The sequence below is a fragment of the Osmerus eperlanus genome, chromosome 24 (genome assembly GCF_963692335.1).
Source record: "Osmerus eperlanus chromosome 24, fOsmEpe2.1, whole genome shotgun sequence".
Taxonomy (NCBI): domain Eukaryota; kingdom Metazoa; phylum Chordata; class Actinopteri; order Osmeriformes; family Osmeridae; genus Osmerus; species Osmerus eperlanus.
The window spans coordinates 8,368,903-8,396,379 of NC_085041.1; the positions used below are offsets into that span (position 1 = coordinate 8,368,903).

The 27,477-nt window shown below is 43.4% G+C and overlaps 2 protein-coding genes and 1 pseudogene across 5 annotated transcripts in view; 1 reads left to right on the forward strand and 2 right to left on the reverse strand.

Moving 5' to 3' along the window:
• Positions 1 to 84: 84 nt before the first annotated feature.
• On the reverse strand, positions 85 to 3,236 carry ddx59 (DEAD (Asp-Glu-Ala-Asp) box polypeptide 59). Its single transcript, XM_062450699.1, has 4 exons — positions 2,133 to 3,236; positions 1,478 to 1,660; positions 971 to 1,060; positions 85 to 857 (listed from the first exon to the last, which is right to left on the reverse strand). The coding sequence occupies exons 1-4, from the start codon at positions 2,994 to 2,996 to the stop codon at positions 561 to 563; spliced, it is 1,434 nt and encodes a 477-aa protein (XP_062306683.1). The 5' UTR covers positions 2,997 to 3,236; the 3' UTR covers positions 85 to 560.
• Positions 3,237 to 3,580: 344 nt separating this feature from the next.
• The window catches only part of camsap2a (calmodulin regulated spectrin-associated protein family, member 2a), a 43,952-nt gene continuing 20,055 nt past the window's right edge, over positions 3,581 to 27,477 (forward strand). For all 4 annotated transcript variants that reach the window (XM_062450493.1, XM_062450494.1, XM_062450495.1 and 1 more), the window contains exons 1-4: positions 3,581 to 4,142; positions 8,233 to 8,492; positions 16,909 to 17,070; positions 17,973 to 18,056. In XM_062450493.1, coding sequence (XP_062306477.1) covers positions 4,007 to 4,142; positions 8,233 to 8,492; positions 16,909 to 17,070; positions 17,973 to 18,056 — 642 coding nt within the window. In that variant the 5' untranslated portion in view covers positions 3,581 to 4,006. The remainder of the gene's footprint in view (positions 4,143 to 8,232; positions 8,493 to 16,908; positions 17,071 to 17,972; positions 18,057 to 27,477) is intronic.
• On the reverse strand, positions 22,269 to 26,376 carry LOC134011061 (17-beta-hydroxysteroid dehydrogenase 14-like; annotated as a pseudogene).

Sequence of the window (27,477 nt, forward strand, 5' to 3'; positions counted from 1 at the left end):
ATGCCTCATACTCTTAAGGGTATGAGCCTTACAATAAACTCTTCTCAATACCTCAGAAAAATATAAAAATGAGAATGTCTGTTAAATATGTTGTCATGGGTAAGATTTCTATATCTTTTTTTGTGACCTGAAGATTTTATGGTAAAAGACTCAATATTTCCACACATGGTAAACAAGATACAGCTATTCAAAAAAATTGCAATAATGTAATTCCTCCAATAGGTCTAGGAAAGCACTGCATGGGCTTTTTGGTATGAGCCGTTGCTTTGTTTCCTGGAGAAGGGCCCACCCATTTCCTCTGGAAGGGGTGTCTGGGCTGCCATGATGTCTGTCTAAATATGGTCCAGAGGGAGACTACTTTAAACAAGCTCCAGTTCCCACCTCTAGTTCCTAAAATGGCAAGCCAATAGCAACCTACCCTGTGGCATTGTGAAGTGTTACAACCAAACTTGAAATTCAAGCCCCCCAATTAACACAAGAAGCTGGTTTCCAGGACACAGATAACACATAGCCAACTATATACTGGATTAAAGAGTCCTTTTAGTGGTTTAGTTCTAGATTTACTTGTTTGGGTTAAGGAAAATACTAAGTTCCTGTGAACATACATTTAAGATCTCAAAGAGCTTCTTTTTCTTGGAGGGCTCCTCCACCCAGAGCAGGATCTGTCTAACATTGGCACACGGTTGGTTCTTCTCCCCGATGGTGATGCGGACCGTGTCTTGTGTCAGCCGGGCTGCTAGCTGCTCTGTTCCGACGGGGATGGTGGCAGACGTCAACAGAGTCTGGTGGTCCTCAGGGACGTCATCTAGAACTTCTAGAACCTGCTGCTGAAAGCCCATCTTCAACATGGTGTCAGCCTACACAGCCAAATTATAGGTTTAAATGCCTGGATACACCAGATCGTCTGTGTTAGTCTGGTGCAAATATACGTGAAGTGGTATTGAATTGTTGTTTTACAAGAAGAGCATACCTCGTCCACCACGACAACTCTCACTGCATCTAGCTTCACTGCCTTCTGCTTCAATATATCCAGGAGTCGTCCAGGGGTGGCTATTATTATCTATGGAGCAATTCATTAGAATAAATATGTAAATACACAAATATAAGTACTGTATAAATATATATCCCATTATGTCAAACATTCAACATTCAGAATACTTAAAGTTGCCGTGATTTTTAAGTCTTGAGAAAACATTGATGCAACAAAACTGTTCCCAGTTGTACTATCAGGGTTTATACACCTAACTTAACCAATGGGTTTCCATGACTTTAAACCTAATTTCCATGATCAGAAATCTCACTCTCCATGACTTTTATGCATGTACATTCATGCTACAAGTAAGCACACAAAAATATTAGTTGCATAGCCTCCAAACAACTGTTACAGTCTCTGTGCACATATGGGTGGTCTATGTTGAAAATAGACTTTAACAGGTTTTCCATGACCATTCAAGGAGCCCTTTACCTAAGTCTGTACCTTGATGTTCTGTTTAAGGCGGTGGAGCTGAGGGGGAAGGGGCATGCCCCCAACCAGCAGGGCTGTCCTCATGTTGGGGAGCCCCAGCACCAGCTCCTTGGCCTGCCGTTCGATCTGGATGGCTAGCTCCCTGGTAGGGGTCAGGATGAGAGCCGCAGGTCCATGTTCTCCATCTGCTGGTCTCTGAGGGAAAGCATTGGAACATGCCTACATATTTTATTGTATCTACACTATTGTACTGATACAAATCACCCAGTTACAATACACGCATGAAGTAAGGACGAAACGTGTCCTTAGTATAGAAAAGGTGCTCAAGGCAACACTAAATTACTTTTCGGTATAGCTGCATAATCAAATTGTCTCTTATTACTGTTTGACCTGTATAGTTAAGAGTGAAGAGGAATTATTACTCAGGTTTACAAATATATACCATTCATTTTGATATCCTGTCTAAACAGCATTGCAACCTCTTTCTAGGTCGGCTGCAAATCTGAGTAATAGTCTACATCATAAAATTGCCTTTGATTCAAGAGTAGGGCACTCTTATCCAACATCTTTGCTGGTCTTCTGTACAGGCCAAAGTACAAAAGAAGTAGAGGAATAAAAACTAAGAGAAAAGATTGTCGGACAGTAGCTCCCTGTCCTATCACTGTACCTCCAAGGCCCTCACAACCACTGGCAGGAGAAAGCCCACTGTCTTCCCAGAGCCGGTGTCTGCGCTGGCGACCACATCCCTGCCGGTTAAACCCACAGGCACCATCTGCATCTGTACTGGTGTAGGTGCCTGATAACCAGCCTTCTTCAAGTTGGCACCAAGAGTCACAGGGAAGTTACAGTGCTCAAACTCAATGATGGGTCTGGCTACCTCTCTGCCCTGGGTTGCTATCCCCAGCTCCTGTTTTACCCTCTGCACCTGTTCCTCAGTGAGACCCGAAATGAAGGGATCATCCTTGTAGGAATAGCCCTTCTCTAGGTCCCTGACAATAGTGTCAGTGCTGTCGGCAGAAAACTGTTCTGACAGCGAGGTCCTTGCTTCCCCTATTTGTTTATGGTTAAATGCGTCCTCCCCACGGCTCATTCCCATTTTAGCCAGGTGATTGGCTTTGCATTCCAAACTGCACACGTCGTTATCTGTACTGTCACAAATGTACTCCCCAAAGCGACCACACATGACACAAACGGGCTCCCCGGGTTCGGGCCATCTCTGGCTCTTTCGGAATGATTTGACCGGTTCTTCCTCCTCTTCGCTATCTTCTGCCGGAGACCCCTCGGAATCCTCTGATGTATGAACAGAACTTATAGACGGGGATAGAGGGTCTGTGTCTTCGTGGACTGGATGTCCTTTTATTTTAGTGTTCAGCTCTTTTTCCACACATTCTGTAGGCCTAGAAGTTGCAGAGGAAATATGGGTGATGGTTTCTGGAATGTCATCGTTGCACTGGCGCACCTTACACTTCTTTGAAACTGGGTTTGTGCTTTCAGTAGGTCTCTTTACCTTGAGTGCTCTTGGCATAAACATTTTCTTCTAGAGTTAGCAAGGAAAAACAAGAATCAAATCAATCCAAGTTACTTCAGACGTGTCTGCCCTTTTCTCTTGATCAGTCGATCTAACACGATCTAAACAACACACGATTTCACGCAAAACTGGAATAAGAAACGAATAGTCCAACACAGTAAAGGAAATGTTTCTACTTTTAAATGAACACAAACATGACATCTGTCGAGTTTTTTTTTTTTACAATCATCACGGACAAATCCGACCCATGTTGATGACGTTGTCTCAAACTTGCATGCTGGGTAGTGTAGTTCAACCGATATCCTTTGCATTAAACCAATCATTGGATTGATCTGGCCATGTGTTACATACCATGCTGTTTTGTGTTGCGTAGTTGATTGGGGTACGGTTGCAAACAACCTTAATTGTGTCAGCCATTGACATTTCAGCATCATGAGCTTAATACATATTTCACGAGTAGGCTACAATCAGTTATATTTGCACTGTGTACACACTGTAAAGGCATGCCCTTTATGTCGAGCAATAGCTGGGTGGTACGCGCACGCGCAGTGATGCGTGTCTTTGATAGCCACAGTGCGGCAGGAAAACCGCATTAAGCGAGAAGAGGCTGAGATTGCTTACAGGCGGGATACGAAAATGATCCTTCAGATAAGGAATATGTGAATGTACAAGAGAAAAATCGGGTTGCGCGTAGAAGAAGTACTTAAAATTATGTTTTTTTTCTCCGGCTGGGGAAAAGATGCATCCTTCGGGACTAAAATTCCGAACCGCTATTCAGCAAACCTGATTTCAACTGGTAGCAGAATGAAAAATAGACCACAGGGAGAAAGGTTCATGGAATTCGTAGCATACTGACCATTTCAAAAGACAACACAGTAGTCTTTTATGAACGAAAATTGAATTCAATAAGTCAAAATTGACAATTGACTTTTGATTCCATTGGAGGGATGACATCGGTTTGTATTGCTTCATAGTAGCATACTGTACTGTAGTTTTTAGAAGGCTGGTTTACAATGGGCGAAGTGATGGAGAACAAGGAGAAGAAGAACTGTCTTGCCCCGGCAATAAAGGCTTTTGAGCATTATGATTTTTCAAAGGCCAAAATGTGTTCTAGCATTAAATGGCTAGTGGCCAAAGCATATGGGCCAGGTAGGTGTTGTGTTTTCTTCTATTTTTCTAAATGCATGGTACGATAGCAGGTCAAAACACTGTATATTTAATAACAACTGTGAACCATTTATCCATTGCCTATTCACGACATTGTTGCTAAACTTGTCAAACCCATTTAAATGTGTGCAAAACATTGGCCAACAGTTTGAGGGGAAAATCAATACACAAATATTTCAAGCACCTAATTCAATTGGAGTTGATAAGTGGGAAAACTTACACCCCACAATATGGCACACACATGAACTAGGCTTATTTTAGAGCTCCACTCAAGAAATTACTGCTGCATGATCTTTACTGATTGAGATGGGTGCATATAAACATGCAGGTGTGAACAGATGCCACAAATGATCTCATAACAAACTCTTGGATCATCACCCAAGGTTTAGCTAAACAGCTTCCCATTAGCGTGAAAGGCTTTACAAGGCATGTATTCTTTTAGGATTTTAATATATGCATCAGTTTGTTCTACCTGCATTTTCGAAAATCATTATTGTTAGGGTGAAGCAGTCAAACTACACTAATACTAAATCCAATACTATGTTATATGATTTTTTTTGTTGAGATGACCAATGTTTTGTATAAGAAGGCTACTGTAAAACTCAGAACTTTACCTCACTTGATTTGTGGGGGGCCGGGGGTGGTGATTGGATGTGTTCATCCATTATGTGAGTCACCTCAGCTCAGATGTTTTCCATCTTACTCAGTTGCTGTGAGCTATAGTGTGTCTCAGTAACATGGTGAAAACATAGAACTGTTCCTCCTCAGATTGATCCATATCATTGTCAAGGGCCAGGTCCATTTTGTGGAGAGTAAATATAAGCATGTCATGGGGTGACTTTTGGGTTACTTGAATTATTTTCCATAAGGTCACCCCCTGAGTCTAATGTTTGGATCTCATTGGCCTATGGAAACCCTTTCCTCACCGTAGACGGTAGTTTTACCAAGGTTTCCTATCTGAGGTTGGAAGCTGGAAAGAGATTGCCACCTAAAAATCAACACTGTACCAAAATAGGCCTTATTCAAAACTTTACATAGGTTTAACACTGTGCTATAGAGTTGATTCAGTTGTTTAGCTTTGGGTTTTTTTGTCAGCAGTTTGCATGTTTAAAGAGGAATTGTGTTCTACTCACTGCTTGCTCGTTTTAAGTGCTCATAGCTCAGGATGAGTTTGCTTAGCCGCGGGATACTTATGATGTACACTATGGTGTTCACCCACTCATGCAGGAAAGACAATTAAGTCTGCACAGTGCTTTGATAAAGCCAAGCTGATGAAAATATGAAATGGGCTGTGCTCTGATGTCTGCACCATGTCTTTTATAGTTAGTTTCCTTACTTGTTGTCTTGTTAATTTGAGATTGATGTGGAAAAATGGCAAAAGGCTCAATAGCATGTTGATCTAAACGTTTTTTTTTTTTTTACTAATAGATAATGCAGTGTGCAATTTGGAAAGCCCTCTTATTGAAACTCTGCCTTAAGCTGTTGTCCATAAAAGACCAACAGTACCGGTGGATTTGAAGACGATGTTGGCTATTGAGGACTTGCATGGTCCCCATGCACTCCAAATTGCGATGATCTTCCTTTGTAACTGAACTACAACAAGATGTCTTCTGGCTTGCTCTTCAGGGTCTGGATATGTAATCAAGACCAGCTGCTATTCATATACAAGTGTATGGATCGTAAACATCCCATAACAAAGTGTGGCTTGGTAAAGGACAACATAACACAATGTTGGGAGTGGTTTTTATTTTGTTGTATGATTCTCTTTTCAGACAGACTGAATGCCCTACAGCTGTTGAGCCCTGCTTATTTTGCTTTCCCCCGCTGTATATCTGAAAATACAGAATTGCCAAACCAGACCTTCCATGCACTGTAGTTTCAATGAGGTCTGAATGAACTGGGGTGATTCCAAAAATACTGTCCCAGGAGGAAGAGCCAGAGCTCTCCAAGCTCCATCCTACGCTTCCTAAAATACTTTTGAAAGAAACGCACAGAGCTAGTGGGCATAGGCACACACAAAGACTGCTGAGTTTGGAAGGACCATTTTTACTGTGGATTTTTGGCTAATAGGTGTGCTGCCTGGGTCTATGACGATAACAGGTTTAGTACACTGTAAACCTCGGTAAGGGGTTTACTCAAAACTTGTGTGGAAACTGATGACATCAAACAATTATAACAATCTAATCTTTTAAGTAAATAATAACAAAAAACTATTATTGAAATCAATTCATAGATTGTATAAGTTATAACAAGAAATTGCTTAGATTACTTAACCCTTGTGCTGCCTTCAGGTCACATGACCCAAAGGTTCATAACGAACCATCGTTGTGTTTACCCAATTTTACCCAATACAAAAACAAATAAAAATCATTTTCTTTTAACCTTCGCAATGTGGAGGGTCTGAGACAGCCCGACGGTTAAAAGAAAATGCTTCACTTTGTTTTTGTATGCGGTAAAGTTGTCACAATACGACGGTGGGTAACAATGACTGATGGGTCAGAATGACCCGAAGAGAACACAAGGGTTAAAAAGTTTGATGTAATCAGTTTCCACAAAAGTTATGAGTATTCTGAATTCATGGGTGAGAAATATTCATCTATTACTAAAAGCACTGACTTCATTCATCCTTTTTGCATCTTGAATCTTTTCACCATCATCCAACATCTGTCAAATTATTCTTGATTACACTGCAGTCTCCAACCAGAAAGATGTTTTGGGGGACCAGATATTTTCTCAACCGCATATGATCAACATTACATCACTGTTTTATGATTAAGTTCTAAAATTCTTGACTTCATTCAGTAATGGCCAATTCTAAGATAAGACCCTTACTGTAGTTGACTTTATTAATGAGCCAGGGAGTGCCTGTGTTATGAGCTGCTTCTCTCTCCGTCTGCCGTGACTCGCTGAAAGGTGTGAGGGTGACGGGGCGCTAAAAGCCGAGAAGGCCTCTGCCACAGATTCACACGCTTAACCCTTGTGTTATCTTCGGGTCATTCTGACCCATCAGTCATTGTGACCCACCGTCGTATTGCGACAACTTTACCGCATACAAAAACAAAGTGAAGCATTTTCTTTAAACCGTTGGGCTGTCTCAGACCCCCCACATTGCGAAGGTTAAAAGAAAATTATTTTGATTTGTTTTTGTATTGGGTAAAATTGGGTAAACACAACGATGGTTCGTTATGAACCTTTGGGTCATGTGACCCGAAGGCAGCACAAGGGTTAATCAAGCTTACAAACAGCTGGTACTTTGTGTGGCACAGAGATTGGCATAAGACTGGTCTGAGTGAGAGCACTGTTGCTCCTATTTCTTGTCAGTCCCATTTTTGGAAGAATCAGGTTGGGGAGTTTTGTATTTAGTCGATGCCTGTTTAGGGCAATTTTTCAGCCAGATGCTGTTTCTTTTTCAGCTATCTGCCAAATGAGGAGGTGAATTGTTAGAAGTTTAGGTCTATGAACCACCACCATTCATACACAACACACAAATACACACACAGAGTGAATCTGTCTTGCCTCTTTGAGGCAGCATACTGAGAGGGAAGTTCCCAAGAAGCTGGAAGCAGGAGAGATGGGGAAGGAAGATGAAACGATTGGGTTCCTCCTCTCCTCTAGTTTCCATAGTAACAGAGAGGTTCATCCATACATCTCTTTTCGAGATTACGCTTGTGTATGGAGAACTGAAATATGAACTAGACTCCCAATATCAGACACTGAATCAGGCATTCACCAGGGATATTAGCTTAGTGGTTAGAGCATTTGACTGCAAAGCAAGAGCTTTCAGGTTTCTTTGGATAAAAGCATTTGCTAAATGAATACATACTTATGTTTGGTGGTGGACTAGTGGCCTTTTTAAATATATAAAACCCCACAATACCAAGATTAGGTCAAGAAACTTGAATCATACTGCATGAGGACAGTATTAATTTGTGCTTGGATGCGATTTAACAATCTAGTTTTCCTGTGTTTTTCACCCCCTCTTTTTGCACCATCTCTCTATAACAAGGATAACACATAAAATTAAATCAGATTAAATGCAATAATCTTTCCCTCACCTCTCTCCGTCCTACAGACAGTGTCCCGGCCGACTTGAAGGAGCCCTTCTATACAGACCAGTACGACCAGGAGCACCTCAAGCCCCCGTTGACCAACCTGCTTCTGTCAGCGGACCTCTACTGCAGGGCGGGGAGCCTGATCCTGAAGAGTGACAGCGCCAAGCCCCTGCTGGGCCACGAGGACGTCATCCAGGCCTTGGCCCAGCGCGGCCTCTACGTTGCTGACCAGGAGCGTCTGGTCACGGAGAGGGACCTCCGAAGCAGGACCCTCTTCTTGGTAAGGGGAGGAGAAGGGGGAAAGGGAAGTTCAGTGGGAAGGCCGGCAGCCATCTTTGTTGTTATCGCGTTTGACCATCTCGGTCTGTACTTCTTTCTAATGTCCGCTTTTTTCTGTTTCTCCTGTTGTGATCGTCTCCTCACACACTTTATCTGTCAATCGCACTGATGTTATCTTTTTTTCTCTGTATATCTCTGTCTTTGTCCGTTTATCTGTTAACTGTCTGTGTGTGTTTTTGTCCTCGTGGAGCAATGTGTCTGAGAGCACACAAGCGAAGCGACTCTACAAGGCTCTGCCTCGCTGAAATGAGAGGCAGTCATTATGCCCCGTCTCAATCACAACAGGAGGCCTTTGTCATTTGAGTGGTTCTCTATCATAGCGTAACTATCAAACAGTGTTACAGTGTCTCTACAGGCCATTATTGACTGAGGCTTGCTGATTTGCAGATGGTACAGTTATTTAACCTTTTTTTCTACTTAGTCTCGTTTTACATTGTGTTCCTTTTCCACTACTTCCATTACCATTACTACTCTTCACAACAATGATTTGCTTCAGTTTGCGGTTAAACAACACATTTTTTGATTTTGCGCCATTTCTAAGCTTCAGGTTTGGTAGAAAAGATTTGACATTGACAAAAAGGCTGCTCAGGTGGATTGGGCTTTTGCATCTATTATTAAAGGGAGTTTCTATTTGAAGGTAGGGCTCAGTGGAGAGCTGAGGGCGAAGAACTGTCATCGCTCCCTCAGTTTGTGGAAAACACCTGCAGTGTTGAGATTCTCAACCGCATCAGAAGATTTACAGCTAGATATTATTTAGACAAGGGACATCATTATTTTGTCCCTAAGGAAATAGTCCAAAATGTCCTATACAAGTTTGTGTTTCGTGTTTATGGGAAATCATGAGCAAAATAATTATTCTTTTGTAGGGAGGAGAACCATTTTAAGATGCAGTTGCTGCCTCATTTGCGGTTTCATGCAGTCTCATACAAGATTGTCTTATGTAAGAGGCATTGTCACATTACCGAATTGAATAAGCTGGTCGAGAAAACCAAATGCAGCCCCCCCCCCCTCCGTCTTTCTCTCTCATTCCCTTTCTTTGGCTCTATGGTGAAGACACTGGCTACAAATTGCAGCTGCCGCCCACACACACCCACACACATTCTATATTACTCATATTCTCTTTTACTCTTATACCTTTAGTACTCACACACACACACACAAACAGGACATGTCAGACCTTAAAATAGCTTGTTTTTTTTATGACGCACTCAACCGCCCACATCCCTTGATGCAGTATACGATTTGCACTAATGATGGCAAAAAGTCATTACCAACAGGTGCAGAGAACTATTCCTTGAGTTTACACTTATCTTATTTTACCGGTACATCGTCCTCACGTATCTTTTCCTGCTCTGTAACAGGATGGTAAAGAAAAGAAACTTTGGTACAAAGCTTGACTACTCACTGCTGGGCAAGAAAAATTATGGACATGAGTGGACATGCAAGCTGGGTATAATACCATCTTAACTCTGCCCTGGCACTGACATAGGAAAAGCTTCCACCCATCACATGGGGAGGAAGAGGACTATTCTTTACTGGTGGAGGAGGAGTGGTGAATAATGTTACAGTTAGCTAGTTTAACTCAGATCTTACAACCAACAGGATTAATATTTTTTTACTTCACATTGTCGTACCAGGAGAGGGCTTTTTGCCCTTCAGTAGCCCTTCTTTCCTCAGCTAGAAAGCACGCCATCCCCAGGGCCCACTTCTGTGTCTCTGAACCATGTGTCTCTCTTGTGAACACATTAATAAAATATTCAGTATATTGTAAGTAGTGAATAATGTTGACACTTACAACAAGTAATACTAACATTTATTGAGATTGTGATTTATTCCTGCTGAAGTTTTGGTTGGCACGACCCTTAATACATACAGCATATAGGGGTGGACAGCGTAGGCATGTGACTGCCATTGCCTTCAGTTTAGAGGGTTTGAAGTGGTCCCTGTGGCAAGATAAACAGTGTGCAGACCAGGTGGTTGGCGCATGGAAAGAGCGCTTTGCATCCACGTGTCATCATTAACAGACGGTGTATGTGTGTCAGTGTCCGCGTGTGTGCGTGCGTGCTTGTGCATATGCAAGACAGCGCGAGACTAACCCGTGCACAGGGATTCACAAACCAGATTTATACTTCTACACTTCATGCTCATCATGATGGTCAGTGTTATCACTCTAAACAACTGTCTTGAACATGTTTAATATTTAATGGAGGTATAGTAAATAGGCTACAAAATGTCTTCCTGTCAGTACGCTCTGATATATAGGTCTTTATCTAAACCACCATCACCATGGAGACGGCTCTGACTACTGTTGCTGATGTTTGGAGCCATAGATGGCATCCTTATTCTGGAATATACAGGACAGTGCATGTGTATGCCAGATATTATAGGCCTATATCATAGTCATTGGCATGGAGAGAGAGGTTATAGTCATGTTTTGTTTACATTGATAATGCCTTTGAATCTGTTTCAACTGGGTGAAGTGAAATGTGTCAGTGGCCATGATATCGGTAATATGTAGCATTAGCTTAAATTGAATATTCAAAACAGCCCAAGTGTTTAGTTTCAAGTGTAGGTTTTATGTAAATCTGCGAAAATAATTTAATATCCTGATAGTTTCCTCAGCACTTTGCAGTTCAGGCTCCAGTGTTTTGATATCTGACAAACCTTCTGCATGGAGAATATAAAACAGATGGAACCTCTGTCGTATTTGTCGATGCATTAGTGAGAAACAGTTTACAAGGATCTTAACAAGTCAGCTGTTCTGTGAAACTGTTGCTCCTTTTCTTGTAACATGTTATATATGCAAATAAAACAAAATTGCTACAGGTAATTTTCTTGGCACAATGTCCCCAAGAAAAAAAATCTGAAATTCATATATTAAATGAATATTGACATAAATTCATCTCAACATAAAATGTGAGCGTTTTTCACTGCTGTAATCGTATTCATGGTAACATGGAATTTACAGGCCTTTGCTGTGTCGGTCAGTAATCTGGTGCTGTTGTGACATCTTTTTGACGGCTCCCTGATGCCTCTTCTCAGCTCCTCTGCCCATGCGCCCTTGGGCAGCTTTGGAAACGACAACCTTCCGATACGATGCTCTGAATTCAGCTAAAAGGTAGACCTTAGTAGATGTGATGTGTAGAACTCGAAGGTTGTCGTTTTGACAGTGTAAAGATTCTGTGTCCTTACTGTCACTGCGCAGTTATGCAAATGTTCATCCTATATCATGAGCCGACATATCCAAAGGATGCATTTATTGGGTCTGGGTTTTTACAATATTTGACTGCTCTATAGTCACTCGCTGGATGTTAGTAGGATAAGAAAGATGTGTTAGGATGGTAATGAAAAACAAGAATTGCTGTCTTTTGTTTGCTTACTGAGGTGAATAGGAAGGCTGTTCTATTGATCCATGATGGACGGAAGGATGGAGACAGGGGGGATGAGTATCGGTGTACCCCTCTTCTCTCCCGCGTTCTCTCTGAGACTCCTTTCCTTCTTTCCCTTCTCTTCCCTCCCTCCCTCTTTATCTCCCGCTGCCCTCCATTCCCGTTCCTACTGAGCAGCCATCCGTCTCCATGGTTACTTATCGAGGAGAGGTGGAGGGGTGTGGTCGGTGTGGTGGAGAGGAGGTTTCTCTAGCTCGGAGGGGGAGAATTCTGAATAGCTGTGACCTATGCAGTCAGCCAATCAGACATCCAGTTCTATACAGCTAAGCCATTGTATCTCATTCCTCACTCACATTTAAATATGTATCTGGAACAGGCACCATAAGACTCTAAACTGACACGTCCTTTCCCAAAATCTCAAAACCAGTCTCTCCCAGTCTCCAGTCCGTCCCCCTATACTGATCTGAGACACAATGATGGTTTAAAGCAACAATGTGAAAGAAAGCCTGTCCATGGTGCTTCTGTCTCTGGCGTGCGGAGATGCAGCAATGTGCATCCCTCACAGTGCCGAGGGCTGTTCACAAGAAGTACAAAATGGATGAACGAACTCATCACATTACATTTGAGCCATGAATCTGGACTGTGAGAGATGCCTCACAAATCCATCTGGATTATTAACCCAACTGTAGACCCAGTGGTGCTTCCCTTCAATATGGAAGAAATGTTAAAGTTGTATGTCTGCCTCTCTTTTCAATATTACAGTGTGTTCATCACTCATGTCTGTAAACAAACAAACAATAACTGTGGAATGAAGGTGAAGTTATGAGGTTTGTCCAAGCAGGTGCATGGTTTGTTTATTACCCCATGTTTCCGGTGTTCTACTCGTATTTCTGGGGTCAGATACGTTCTCCGCAAATTTGTATTTTTACCGCAAAGTATGTGGACTCTAAACTGCCCCAGGACCAAGGAAATCACAGAAGTGTACAACTACAGGGGATTCAAGTTCAAAGTTCATGAGTCGACTTGCCTGAAAGGGAGGCCAGACACTTTAGGAATGTCTGCTATTTCTTGGCATGACTTGCCCCTCAAACATGAGCAAATATTAACTTGTTTACTCTAGATGTCTCACCATATTGTTTCTTTATAGGGGTATTACACAAGAGTTTCTCCCTTTTAGACTTTTGCTAAGTTTGTAGTCTGCAGGGACTGATGCTCAGGATCCAATGGAAATCACTGTTCATAATCTTCCCACCAATAATTTTTTATTGTTGCCTAGGTCACTAATGTGGAGATTAAGTCCGATATTAAGATGGTTCTGATGTTAACCCATGTTCATTCATACTGAGGATAGTGTAGGTATCTCTTGGATCCTTAACTAATAGCATAGTAATCTTGTTGTACCCTCACTCCCTAACCATGAGATAAAGAGTGATGTCGTTTTCTCATAGACCTTAGACTGTACAGTCCTTGTAAAGACTGTAGAAATCAGAGCAGAGGATTTTAGATATATCAGCTATCCTCAGAAAGGATTTTCTCAAACCAGTCTCATTACTGTAAGAAAATGAAAATTCAAGATTAAGATAGATGGATAGAGGTTGGTGTAGAATTCTCTCTTTTCATAGTGGATTCATTTTATTTTCCCAAGGTCTTCTGTTTCGTGCTGAGAGCTTTTCAGTGTCAGGCCAAGTTGGCGAGAAGTTACCTTGCGTAGGACAGATTTCATTTTTAGACATTGCATCTGTCTGTTAGTGTTTTTCGACACATGGCAATGCACTCTCAGACGGAGCTGAAGCCACCACTTTTAGTGCTGAAACAATTTAACATTTCTACATACATAACATTTCATTGCAACTTTTAGATTAAAGAATCATGAACAAGTGTTACATAATACTGGACTGGAATACACTGCAAGGACTTTTATTTTTAAATTTTTGGGGAGCTTTGCTGCTTACCTGAAATATAATGTCCCTGTGACTTTCAAACCCAATCCAATTTAAACCTCTTGATTTCAAGACCTCTCATAAGCAATGCCGCGAATGGAACAGACTGAGAGCTACCATGTGCAGACCAGCTCATGACGTAAACGAGCCATACTGTATGTGGCTTATTATCATGTGTGCAATTATTAGCTCTTTCCTGTTTACTCAAATGTAACCAGGTTAGCCTGCTCTCTCAGTACATTCAACAGTTGCATCTGACGTTTGACAAAACGTCAGAAAAATATGAGGGAAAATATCACGCAGATTACATGTTTATGTGTACATAATTGCCTTTATCGGGTTCTGTAAAGGAGAATTCAATGGAGGGTTTATGCCGTTCTTTGTGTCTGTCAAGGCTTCTCTGAAGATGTACCGCTCTGCCTTAAGCTCAGGGTATTTTGTTACCAGGAAATAATCTCTCAGCTACACAGCAGTGATTATGTGCATAGCAGTCAATAATTTTTATAATAATAATGCTGTCGATAATTAAAATGCATCTCTTTCCTTAGGAGAAAATCAATATGAACCTCATAGAACTAATCAGATTAAATGAGAGAGCAGAATGTGAAAAGGCCAAGAAAGGGTGTTGGTGCTAACTATGGTAATGTTGCAGTAGTAATGGGGAGGTTGTTACATTATAGCTCACTATCTGCTTTCACATGGTAACGACCAGTTTGGCACAGTGATGTCACGGCGTGTGTTCCTGGGGGAAAACGATTCTTCTGAGGTAATACTGTAAGGTAACTTACCGAAGCGAAAGAGACTAACAGACTCCATCTCTCTCCCATACACTCACTGCTTCTTCTCGCCTCCTCTTCTCTATATCTCTTGTTCCATCCCCTCTGACTGTCCTTTTCAGGTTCATGTGACATTTAGACAGTAATGTGGTCTGAATTGTCACTTTCCTTTTGCTGGAACTGGCTCTAACTGAGTTGATTTGCACCTGGTTCATTCAAGCAAAGTAATTCATGATACTGCAATACATAGTATTGTATTCTACTCTATTGAGTAGACTCAATAGACTCCCTAAAAAGCTGATAATTATGAAGAAACTGGTTAGGTGCTTGTATTCCGGGCTCCATTGACCAATGGGACATGAGTGTTTTAGTTCAATATGATGTGATGTGACTGATAAATATATAACCAAGTACTGTAAAATCTGTACATGTTAACACCCATACTGTGTTTCAAACAACAATGGCCGGGTTTCCCAGATTCGTTAAGAAGCTCTTAACGCTAAGAGCTTCTTAAGAGCGTTCTAAGAGCGTTCTAAGAGCGTTCTTAGAACGCTTTTAAGAAGCTCTTAGTGTTAAGAGCTTCTTAACGAATCTGGGAAACCCGGCCAATGTTGTTACATACACAGTAATACAGTACCACATGTTGTAGTGTCATACACTTTCTTGTACGCCTGTTTTCTATCAAATATATTTACAGAATTCCAGTATAAAAAAGGTTACTCCATCCATAAATATTATTATACACACTTGCTGTAACAAAATGTGTGTATTTTCTTGTCATTTGTTGTCTCTGCAGGCCAACAAAGGATATCAAACCAATATATTTTCACCAATGCTCTCAAGGCAAGGAAACTAGCCCTCTCAGTTGAAATTAGTCCTCTGCTGTTTATTTGCTTCAAGGTTGCCAAGTTAATTTCAACTGTGTCCCTTTCACATAGTACAGTGTGTGTGTGTGTATGTGTGTGTGTTAGAGGCAGATGGGGAGGAGGCTAATATGTTGTTTCCCCAATGTTTGGATGCCTGAAATTAAGGCCAGCCTCATATGTCTCTAGAGTATGTTATTAAAAGGGGAGTGATGAGAGAAGGGCGATGCGCTTGGAGTGTTTGTTTGGGTGTAGAGTTGCCAGGTTGGAGCCATACGTAATTACACGGTGCCACACAGGCTAACTATTAGGATCCTCAAATAGTGAATTAGCCTGTTCAGTTACACAGATTAAGATCATATATTTGATAATCTTTTATCTCCTCATGGCTGTGACCAATGTTAATGGATTGAACTACACCAGAATTACACCAGGCCAAAGTTTCTGCTGTGCATACATTGGGGCCTTTGTACTATAAGTTAGAATGCACCCATTTTAACTTTAAAGGTACTCACTGAAAAGTCACTTGTTGAAAAGGTTTAGGCTGATCTGTAAATTTGAGGACATCGACGTCTTCAGTTTAGCAGACGGGAGAACACACAGTAACCTTCAATGCTCTGTGATTATAGGGCAGGGATGCCAGCATCACTGTGTTTTGTCATTACAATGGATTGAAAGCGCTATTCCAGTATGACAGTGGCAAAGTCCTGACTGAACTTGTGGACCCAAACAAGGCAGGAAGTGCTTTTTTCTATCACCTTCCTATCACATTTTATCCCATGCTTGGAACGAGAGTGTGTGTGTGTGTGCTTGGTCTGTTGTTTCTGGAGGACAGAGGAGCATATGTGAGTTTTTGGTTGGGGCTGGTATATATGTGTGTGCATGTGCAATAGCTACAGCACATTTTCTATCGGCAGGCAACACAACCAGGCAAGGCCTCTTGCTACTCCCTCTCATAAGTCTGTAATTGGGTTGTGCAACAAGGGACAGACAACTTGTTTCCAGGGCAACAGCCACCAGGGAAAGGGCAATGAGACAGACAAGAAATTGAGGGGGAGAGAGATTGAGAGACAGAGAGAAAGGGAGAGAGACATAGAGAGAAACACAGAGAGAGAGAAATACTTCATGGTTCACTTGTGAGGTGGCACCCTCTTAATGTCCTTTAAAACGTCTAAATACTCACACCAAACCAACTCAGTATGACCCACCCACATTTCAAACACTCCTACGTTCGTGTTTAGTATCCACACTCTCACACTATCCTTGTAGACCTCAGACCCACCAAAAAACACAGAGGGAAGAGCGCTAGCAAGACTCGCAATAAGAACCCAGTACTGGAATTACAACCGTAATTACCCCAACGTGCTAACAGCCCGTTTCCTCTTGCAGAGCGCCCACATGGCGATGATCGACACGCTGATGATGGCGTACACGGTGGAGGCTGTGAGCCCGGAGAAGGTGACGGCGTGTTTGCGAAAGCACTGCCCCAACGACCCCGACATCGACACGCCCTGTAGCACGGAGGAAGCCCTGGCTGTCTGGATCAATAAGGTCAGTCACAAAGACTCAAGCAAGAGTTGGACCTCGTCTTGTTCACATCAGGGTGCTTCATATCTTTTGTAAACGGTTTTAAGTGCTCTTTGGTGTAAGCGCGTTAATTCCAGGATATGTCTGTGAGTGGATTCCATCTAGTGTATGTGAATGTGTGTATGTATGTATGTGGGTGTGCACGCGTGTTAGCATAGCCCCACCTCTTTACATAAAAAGGCCCGGTTTGTTTACATTCCTTTGCTGGCAACACTGGACTGCGGCCAGCCAGAGACTGGAGACACACACATATATTACTGTTTTCTCTCATGGGAGTGGGTACATGTGCATAGAGAGACATACAGTACAGATAGCCTGACCAGTTCACAAATGCATATTAGTCTGGAACCTCTCAGTTCATTTTTTATTTCTAAGGGGCATTAACAACAGGCGCAGATATGACAAGAGCAACAAAACGTCATCTTGGTTTTTCTTGTATTAAACCCGCCCCATTTCAGATGAACAGTTGTGATTGGCCTGACCAGATTCTGGTTGTGAAGTCTGTTTAAATGGTAGGGTGGCCAGACCCATCTGCCAGAGAAAATATAACATGAGTTGTCAGATTCATCTGTTTCTCAAGCTATAGTACAGACACATTAACACATTAAGGGAAGTCAGATGGCTGAGCGGTTAGGGAATCGGGCTAGTAATCAGAAGGTTGCTGGTTCAATTCCCGGCTGTGAAAACCAAATGACGTTGTGTCCTTGGGCAAGGCACTTCACCCTACTTGCCTAGGGGGAATGTCCCTGTACTTACTGTAAGTCGCTCTGGATAAGAGCGTCTGCTAAATGACTAAATGTAAATGTAACACATAAATCATTTTCTGACAGAATTTTTATGAATCAGTTTGATGGTTGATTACACAGGTAAACGAGTATCTGAAAGAAATCATCGTTCAGGAGCAAAGGAAGAGAGAAACACAGAGCATTGAGTCTGCCGGGAGTCCACGGGTGAGTATTTCCTAGTAGTTTCTCTCCTCTCCTCCCCTCTCCTCTCCTCCCCTCTCCTCTCCTCTCCTCTCCTTCACTCCTCTCCTACCCTCTCTTCTCCTCCGCTTCCCTCTCTTCTCCTTCCCACTCCTTTCCTTCCCGCTCCTCCCCTCTCTTCTCTTCGCCTCCCCTCCCTTCACCTCTCTTCTCTGCTGTCAGCATTAGCAATCCAGTCAGTGCAGATTGACTAGCACGCATCGCTAATGTGATTGACAGTCCCATTTGGTTACGATGGGAGTGCTTAGAAACCCTTAACCCTTGTGCTGCCTTCGGGTCACATGACCCAAAGGTTCACAACGAACCATTGTTGTGCTTAACCAATTTTACCCAATACAAAAACAAATAAATAGCATTTTCTTTTAACCTTCACAATGTTGGGGGGTCTGAGACAGCCTGACGGTTAAAAGAAAATTCCTCACTTTGTTTTTGTATGCGGTAAAGTTGTCGCAATACGACGGTGGGTCACAATGACTGATGGGTCAGAATAACCCGAAGATAACACAAGGGTTAATGGATTTAAGTGGATGAACTACATCAATCACATGCACAACTGAAATAACTAATCTTCTCCAAGCGCCTCAGAAAGAAGGAAAACCAAACCTCAACGTTGACATGTGTACAGTCTGTGTGTCCGTGTGGCTAAGCAACATCTTGTAGCTCATTGTGAGGTTGCAAAATGAAATCATATACATCAGCATCAGACATACATATATGTCTGATGCAGCTTCTCTACAAAAGATAAAGTGCATTGAAGTTGTTTTAAAAGCGCGTTACAGAGCAGTTCTTTCAGCAACATCTCACACCGGTCACTCACACACACACACACACACACACAGGTCAGAGACTTTCGAGAATCAAGACTTGTGATACCTTACTGTCGGTGCATGCCCTTCCTGTTTGTGTGAGTGAGTGTCCGCCAATGTCCCTTTTGCATTTGACAATGCCATCCTTGGTATCGTCATAGACTTGATTGGTCTTGTTACGTTCTGACAGGAAGGTGCAGGGGTTGATCCGTACACCCCCAACCCCTCCCTCATCCCCCACCGTAACTCTGACACAGCAGAACTGTCAGGGCAAAAAATATGAGATGATGTCCTTCTCTCCAGTCTGTCGCTCTCCCCCACTCAGTGGTGGATTTAGGCATAGGCAACATGGGGGCGGGGATTGCCCAGGGAACCATACAAACTAAAAATGCCACTATCTCCCCTTCAAAAAATCTCCTCTCCTTTTCCCTCCCCTCACCCTTCCATGGGACAGGCCACAAACCACATCAGTTTGCCCTAATCTGACCGCCCCCCTCGGGAGACTATAGTTACTCATCCAAGCGCATCCACAGGAAGTCACCGTTTCTTCCAGTAAGCTTATTATGTCACAACACCTCTGGTGACCTCTCTTTGTGGAGGAGTTAGGGCTCCATATAAACCTGGAGAGATATAACACGCAGTCCAGACAGGCAGTGTTACCGCCCAGAGGGGCTCCCCTTACCCCATCCCAGCTTGTGTGTGCCTGCTCAGACCTGGAGCCAAGAACTCCCCACTGACAGGGGCCTGAATGACGCATGGTGTGTGTGTGTGTGTCAGACAGATAGATCAAGTGTATGTGTGCTCACGTGCATGCTGCTAGATGATGCAGCATGTGACAGTTTGTTCTCATGCAGTTCTTAGCGAGCAGGTTTACAGTGTGTGTGTGAGTGAGTGTATGTCATCTACCATCATTTTGTGGCTCTTTTTTTTTTTAAGTATCGGTTCAGGCACTGTTTAGGCACCGGAACCGTTAAAAAATTAGGGATTTGGCACCGGTATCGTAAAAACCCAAATGATACCCAACCTTAGTGTGAGTGTGTGCGTGGGTGTGAGTGAGTGTTAGCATGAGTGTAAATGTGTGAGAGTGAGTGTATGTGTGGGACATCGCCTCCCCACCCTGTCCTCGGGCCGTGCTCCCTGTTGTCCCTGTTTGATGCTGATGTGACCTGTCAGACTCCAGAGGCAGCTCTGAGTGCCACGTGCCTGAGCAGAGCACAACTGTCCCAGAGTGCCCCCCCCAGCAAGAGAGTGCCCCCCCCAGCAAGGGACTCTCCCCCCCCCCCCCCCCAGAGAACCAGGCACTGGGGGTACTGTAAGACCTCAGTTGCACAATATCAGTGTGTGACAGGGTGCTGTAGTTACCCCTTGACAAGTTGGGAAACGACAAATGAACTCAGCTGGTATATTTTGAAAACCATGTCTAGCTGAGTTTGATGACGGTGCCCTGAAAGTGGTTGAGCTACTTATGGCAAAGAGCAAACTATTCAGTGATATGAATGCTCTTTCACTCCACTGCACTTATACTGTGTCATCTACGGACTGCCTTATTTCAGAAAGATTTTCAATTTCTTCAAACAATTCAACAATGTGCCTAGTCATAGTACCCTACTTTTGTCCCTTTAAAAGGTAAATATCATTCATAATCTCAAACCTGACCATCCAATCAAACATTGCTTTCAACATTTTATTTTCCTTAAAAGTAGCACTAGAACGCTTTTTAACACTGCAGATTTGATTGGCGGGGCCTCTGACTAGCCAGAAAGGCCAAGCAGCAGCCGTTGCTAAATTGTAACACATGAGGACACTTCCAACCAGGGGCGCAGGTGTCATTATACATAAATGTCCCACCCACTTTTTACAGCTAATCTGTTAGCTGCCCCCCCCCCGCCCCCCCCCCACACACACACACTTTTCATTAAGAAAATCATATTTAACGCCCGCATCCTCAGTGGCCACAAAAGCTGTCCCACCCAGCTTTGAAAACATACCTACGCCCCTGCATCCTGCACCTCCTGCCCTCTACAGATCTCCTGTCTCTCCCTTTCTTCAAACACTGTCATCTGAATGCCATCTCGGCCCCAGTTCCTCTCAATCCCACAAACATTCACGCTCGTTTGAACGGGGGGGGGGGGGCAAGGGGGGCACACACACCCACGAAAAGACAGATGTGCCGCAGTCATCGGAACGGGGAAAAGCTGAAGGGGTCAGACTGGCTTTTATTTTAAGCTTCTGGGCTGTAGCGCAGTTTACCAAAGGTACTTGTGGTCAACTTAGAGTCCCTGCTCAGCAATGTTGGGGCTCGGTAATCCGTTCTGGTGGCAAATCTGTGTGGGGCTTGATTAAATATGTCTGGTTTGAGGATAAGAGAGGGAGTATGGACGCATGATTGGAGTGGAGGATGGCGGGATAGTTTGGGAGAAAGGATAAGGGTCTTTCTTGTTGGGCTTTTCTTGGTCGGGGCTGCTGAGCTTTAGCCTTGATTTAAACCTGTCCTGGCCCTGTTGCAGACCCACCTTGGCATGGTAGGGGCCCGCCAAAGATAACTTCTTAAGGAGTTAACCCTTGCCCCATAACGTGTACAGACAGTAGGCACAGAAGAAAGACCAAGAGGTACAGTCAAGGAGGGAGGGGGTCATGGCCGTGGCCAACACAGCATTTTACCAGTGCTTTACAACTTTACAACTGGCTCTGGAACCAATCGTCACTCCTAATGCCTAAACCTCACCGCCAATCAGAGGCAAAGTGGGGAGGGGTTTACAAACCCATCTTACATCTAGTAGAAACTATTTTTATACAATATAAAAAATGATGTCTATTGGATGTGTGTTAGCTTTACAGTAAGTGATGGTTTTGACGCTTTTGATAAAAAATAAAGTAGTTCATCACAGGTGATGTATGATGTATGCCAGGGTTCCCCAATTAGATTTCCAAAAGGGCCAAATTTGGTCAGGCATGCTAAGTAGCGGACTGGCCATCGGGAGCACCGGGAAAGGTTGGACACATTTTCCCAAACTTTTGACTGGTACTGTATAACGATCGAAAACCAGGCTAAGAAACGTAAGGGGCTGAAAAATAAGAGACAAAAATACATCATCTTCACTAGACAAGGTTTTACCAATTGAAAAACGGCTGTTTATTTTACGTAAAGCTCAAAAAATTATTTTGCGCTCAAATAAAGGCGGGAAACTAATTTAAGTTGTTTAGTCGGATTCTGTTTGATAGAAATAACGTAGGAAATATAGACTATTTAGTTTAAACGTTTGGTGAGTCAGAGCTGAGCGGTTAGGGAATCGGGCTAGTAATCAGAAGGTTGCCGGTTCAATTCTCGGCCGTGAAAAATTACGTTGTGCCCTTGGTCAAGGCACTTCACCCTACCTTGGATGCCATCAAGCGGGATCTCTGGTCGTACTAAGTCCTTCAGTAACCAATCAGCATTCATTAGCAGAATGCTAGCGAGTTATGAGCAACAACGACTCACCCTGTAACAAATCGAAAGGACATAAGTACTCGTTCATTCAACTTTTGACCTATAATCCATGTTGAATATGCAAAAACTACAATAAAATCTGAGATTTCTCAACGACAATCAGGTGAAAGAGACAAATTTAGCCGTTTAGCTCCACAGACTCCCATTCATTTTGCAATCGCTCGCGATCACCCCCTGTGGAACTCTGGTGGAACTGCAACCAGATTCAGTACAATGGGGCTTAATAGGGAGTCGACAGGCTCTCCGTAGATGGGCTCTGCTACTATCTTATGGGACCTGACTCTTGAATCCATAGTTGAGCTCAGCTCCCCCACTCAGGAGCAGATCTATCCCTGTACAGAAGGTGGCGTCCGCCGCCAGAAACAGCGCCGCCAGCCCGCTCTCAACCTCGGTCCCCATCCGACCAATAAGCTGTAGAAGGAAAGGTGCAACGTGTTTGAGCGGAGGCATCGTGCAAGTTAATTATACCATTAAAAAAATAAACCTTTATTTCTTTCAACCTTTCAGTTCCGAACAAAATAATCAGAAGAAACTCCGAAACTTGCCTGGGCGTTTTCTCCCGCTCTTATCGTAGCTGCGGCGTCCGCTGTTTGACCTGCCAGCTCCTCCCATAGTGGCGTCATCACGTTACTGGGAGAAATACTGACAGCGACGGCAGATGGGAAGGAGGGGAAATATAGAGAAACATTCCCAAGAAGACGCAGAAAAAGATTCTGAATCAAAAAAATAAAGCTGCTCAAATATGATAATAAATTGAGTTAATCATTGGGTTTTGTTACATTTCGACATGTTCTTACCAGTTGACTCTGACTTGATAGCGACTCTCATCCACTGCCATAGCTTTGGTCATAGCAACGATCGCCCCCTTGTGGATTAAAGTAGACACCCCCCATGCAGCTGCAGATTACGGTTTCAAAAGCCAGACAGGAGATCAAGATGTAATGGAATGTTCTTAAAATCACCTTGGTGGCTACGTAAGGTACAGCATGCTTCTGGCCTATGGAGGCCACCAGGCTGGATATGTTAATGATGTTCCCCTGGCACTCTCGCAGATGGGGCAAGGCATACTGGGAGGCAGGGGATATATCATCACAACATTGCGCTCTCTCTAGGCTGCAATATGCTTCTGCGTCTCCGTTTACGGATGGGCGGGCGCACGGATACGGACGGATAGACTGCGTTTATGGTTCTCCTTAGGCTGTGGGTGCTGAAAACAATTCACCGCCAGAAGAGTAGGTGGCGCAACGTTTTTTTGTAAATCGTCGTGGAGTGTTTATTTACCTAGGTTATCGAGAAGTCGGAGCAAATTTACAAATTAGCCGTTTCATCAATAAAATACGCACATTTTCAGCAACTACACTGCCCATTTCTCGTCACATTTTAATTCAGATGCTGATTTACATGTACTGTAAAATTGTACTGCTGAAATATGAATTGTGAAAACTTACAGCAATGGCGGTCAAAGGATTCTGTTCGTCCTGTTTATCCCGGCAACCCCCGTAAGTCGCTCTGGATAAGAGTCTGCTAAATGACTAAATGTAAATGTAACCCCGCCCCTGACGCAAGCGATTCTTAATACTGACCAATCACAGCCAAGGGGGTCTCCGTAGCTCACGACGGATAGTTAGAAAATTCAGGAGGTGCACGTCGAGCTCTCCGGGGCTCTCCGAGGGCTGACGGAGAGCTCGTAGAGGGCGTTCCTCGGAGAAGAGGGCGTTCCCATGTGTCCGTTTTTCGAAAAACGCAGAAGCATATATAAGCTCGCTCTCTCTCTCTCTCATCTGCTGTCGTTTCACCCGTGGTTTTGTGAGGCGCGTCTGAGGCAGGGAGAACATACAGGTGCGTCGTTATCTACAGAACGCTAAACTCAAGAAAGAATTCTTCAATTATAACACTGTATTTTGACTCTCCAAATCAATGCGGCTGTACTTACGCCATCCGGCATTGTTGACCAGACAGTCTATCTGACCATATTGCTCAACTGTCACAGTAATCATTCGCTGTGAATAGGAAAGTAAATGAAATGGTCAGGAGCATATTGGTAGTTGATTTGTGATAGATACATGTAAGAACTTTCTATTTGCATGTGCTGATGAATTTCAAGATATGACAGTCACGTCGCTATTGCAGAGAAGCAGAATAACCTGTCAGGTAAGGCAGTAACTCTAGTCCTAAATGGATCATGCTCACAACGGCAATACTGAGTGTTAGTTTGTACCGTCTATTATTTTCGAAAAATAAAAGTTTTGGAAAAAAAAAAAACTTTTTTGTGTCATTTCGCATGTGAATGGGTTTCATACGTGTCTATGCGAGCATTTCACATATGTGGATGTGAGTTTTCAGTAGTCTGCAGGGCCGGGGTGGGTAATCGGGAGAATCGGGAGAGTTCCCGGTGGGCCGCTTCACTTTTGGGCCGGTCGAGGACTTTTTTGTTGTTGACATTTGTCACGTTAGTCTATCTTCTCAAAGTAGGATACACACGTTCCGCATTCTGACACCTCAGCCTCTGCATGGGTTGTACCATGTGAGGGAGTTCTCCCCTCCCAAATAGAGTTGGTTGGGTCCATAGCGTGTCTTTTCCAAAAAGTTTTCTCAGATAGGCTACCGATAGCTGGGACGGGCGGCCCTACCGTAACGATACGCGTCAGGGAGGATGGATGGGAGCAGGGCCGGAGTGATGGCATCACAAGACAAGGTTTTACCAATTGAAAAACGTCTGTTTATTTTACATAAAGCTCAAAAAAGTATTTTGCGCTCAAATAATGGCCACAAATTTTCGCTTGCGCGCTTTGCGCGCTCGCATTAAGTGTAGAAGTGCCTATCTTGCATCACATCAGACCCATACGTCCTAGGTTGGGGCAAAGCTACGAATGTTTACAACGTCTGGCTCCGTGCCTGATTAACACCCGGATCGTTAAGCAGTCTCAAAAATTGTATCAATATAAAAAATAATACAATCCCTTTCTGTAATCATGATACCCCCCAGAAAAGTTCACTGCACCCACAGTCAAAGCAGGCTGCATTCGGCCCTGTTTGGTATACAAAAAAAAGGGCCGGTCTTGGGGCTGAAACTCCTGGGCTGAAAAGTGGCCCCACTCCGGCCCTGGTAGTCTGAATGCGTGTGTGAACATTTCATATGTGAATGTATGTGTTTCATATGTGTTTGTGTGAGGACAGTGGAAAAAAAGTGATTGATGAGCCCATGACCAAAATTAAGCCTATATGAAAGGAACGTGCACTAACAGTGCTAAAAGTAACCTTGATCAACTGAGAACACACATCCTGTTTTCATTACGTTACATCACGAGGTCAACCACATTCTTTACCTTGATGTCTTCCTCTTTTGAGATGTCACACGACACGAATTTACATGAACCTGGTCCAGCCTGGTTGAGCGCTGCCTCTAGCGCCTTAGCGGTGTCCACTGGAGATAGATAGAAAATAAAGTTGAACGACCCCTATGCTATGTAGCATGCAATTTAAGTTATGTAATTCATTTATACAGTATGATTGTTTACTGCTGTCGCACATTATCGTATTACAGAATGTTATTATTACAGAATGTAATATAATAATGTACATAATTGTTTGCTACGCCGACAATCACATTATAATGATATAACGTTTGTTCAGACTTACATTCTAAGGCACAAAACACAACTTTTGCCCCATTTTCCACTGCAATAGAAACTAAATATTAGTGCACACTCTGACCCAAATCTTCTATAAAATTCAATTTCAATCAAAACGAATTAGTAGTAAACTCTGTGTCTTACCAAAGGCTTTGACAATACCTCTGCCAATCCCCCTTGAGCCCCCAGTTACAATCTTTGTTACCGTAACGCAAAGCGGCGCTCGACATCTCGCGAATGTCAACTGTAATGATGACGCAGGAGACAAGCCAGCACTCTCTCGTCGATAGTTTGAATCGTGCGTAGAGGACTTGACAAGAGATTGTTAAATAGGGGAGAACTGCCACTCTCGGGAAACTTCCGGTGTTATCGCCCAACTGGTTTCCAGACTAACTGGTTTGTCTGGAATGTAGGCTACTAATCACGTAGCCTTTGAGGTTGTATTTACCACGACATCGCAGCTCCTTTTGACACCACATATTAAAAATTAAAGTGGAACTGAACTGATTTATGAAGTACAGCTCATATTATTATTAAAATAAGATCACAAAACTTTCTGACAACTAAAAGAGCAAAATGTTCCATTTGTTAATAAAAACGTTTTAAACTTTACTACTTAACTACAGGGCGCGGCCATCTTTGAATCGTCATGTCTGTGACGTCGGTTGTTAGGTACTGTGACAGCCAGCTGCTATGGCTGCTAGCAGTCATCAAGATTGACATTGACAGATTGTCAGGGAGAACACAGAGGTAGAAAAGGCTTCAAACGATCCAGCTAAAACAAGGTGCAAAGTAGGATCTTATTGTATAGCCCCAGGTTGTACAAACACATTTTACAGGACAGAAGTCATTAAGTATCATGTCCTACTGCTAGTCCAAGCACTTGTCCTCTCCAAGTTGGACTATTGCAACTCGCTGCTCGCTGGTCTCCCAGCATGTGCAACCCGCCCTCTTCAGAGGATTCAGAACGCAGCGGCCCGCCTGGTCTACAATCTACCCAGACGCTCCCATGTTACCCCGCTCCTCATCTCTCTCCACTGGCTACCTATCATGGCCCGTATCAGATTCAAGACCCTGGTATTGACCTTCCGAGCAGTGAACGGGACTGCACCCGTCTACATCAAGTCTCTCTTGCAGCCTTACACCCCCACCCGTCACCTACGGTCTTCTTCAGACAACCGCCTGGTGGTCCCACCGCTCAAGACCGCCCGGTCCCAACACAAGCTCTTCTCCTGTCTGGCCCCCCAGTGGTGGAATCAACTCCCCACCTCCATCAGAGACACTGACTGTCTCTCCACCTTCAAGAAAAGGCTCAAGACGCACTTGTTACGGGAGTACAACGGTACTTAGGAATGGTTCGCTTGACCCGATGTTAGTTTCCTCAAGGATCACAATGACTCTTGCTCAGAGACTTGTTGCTCTTGTGGTTAGTGGTAACTGATTTAAAATTGTTTGTACTC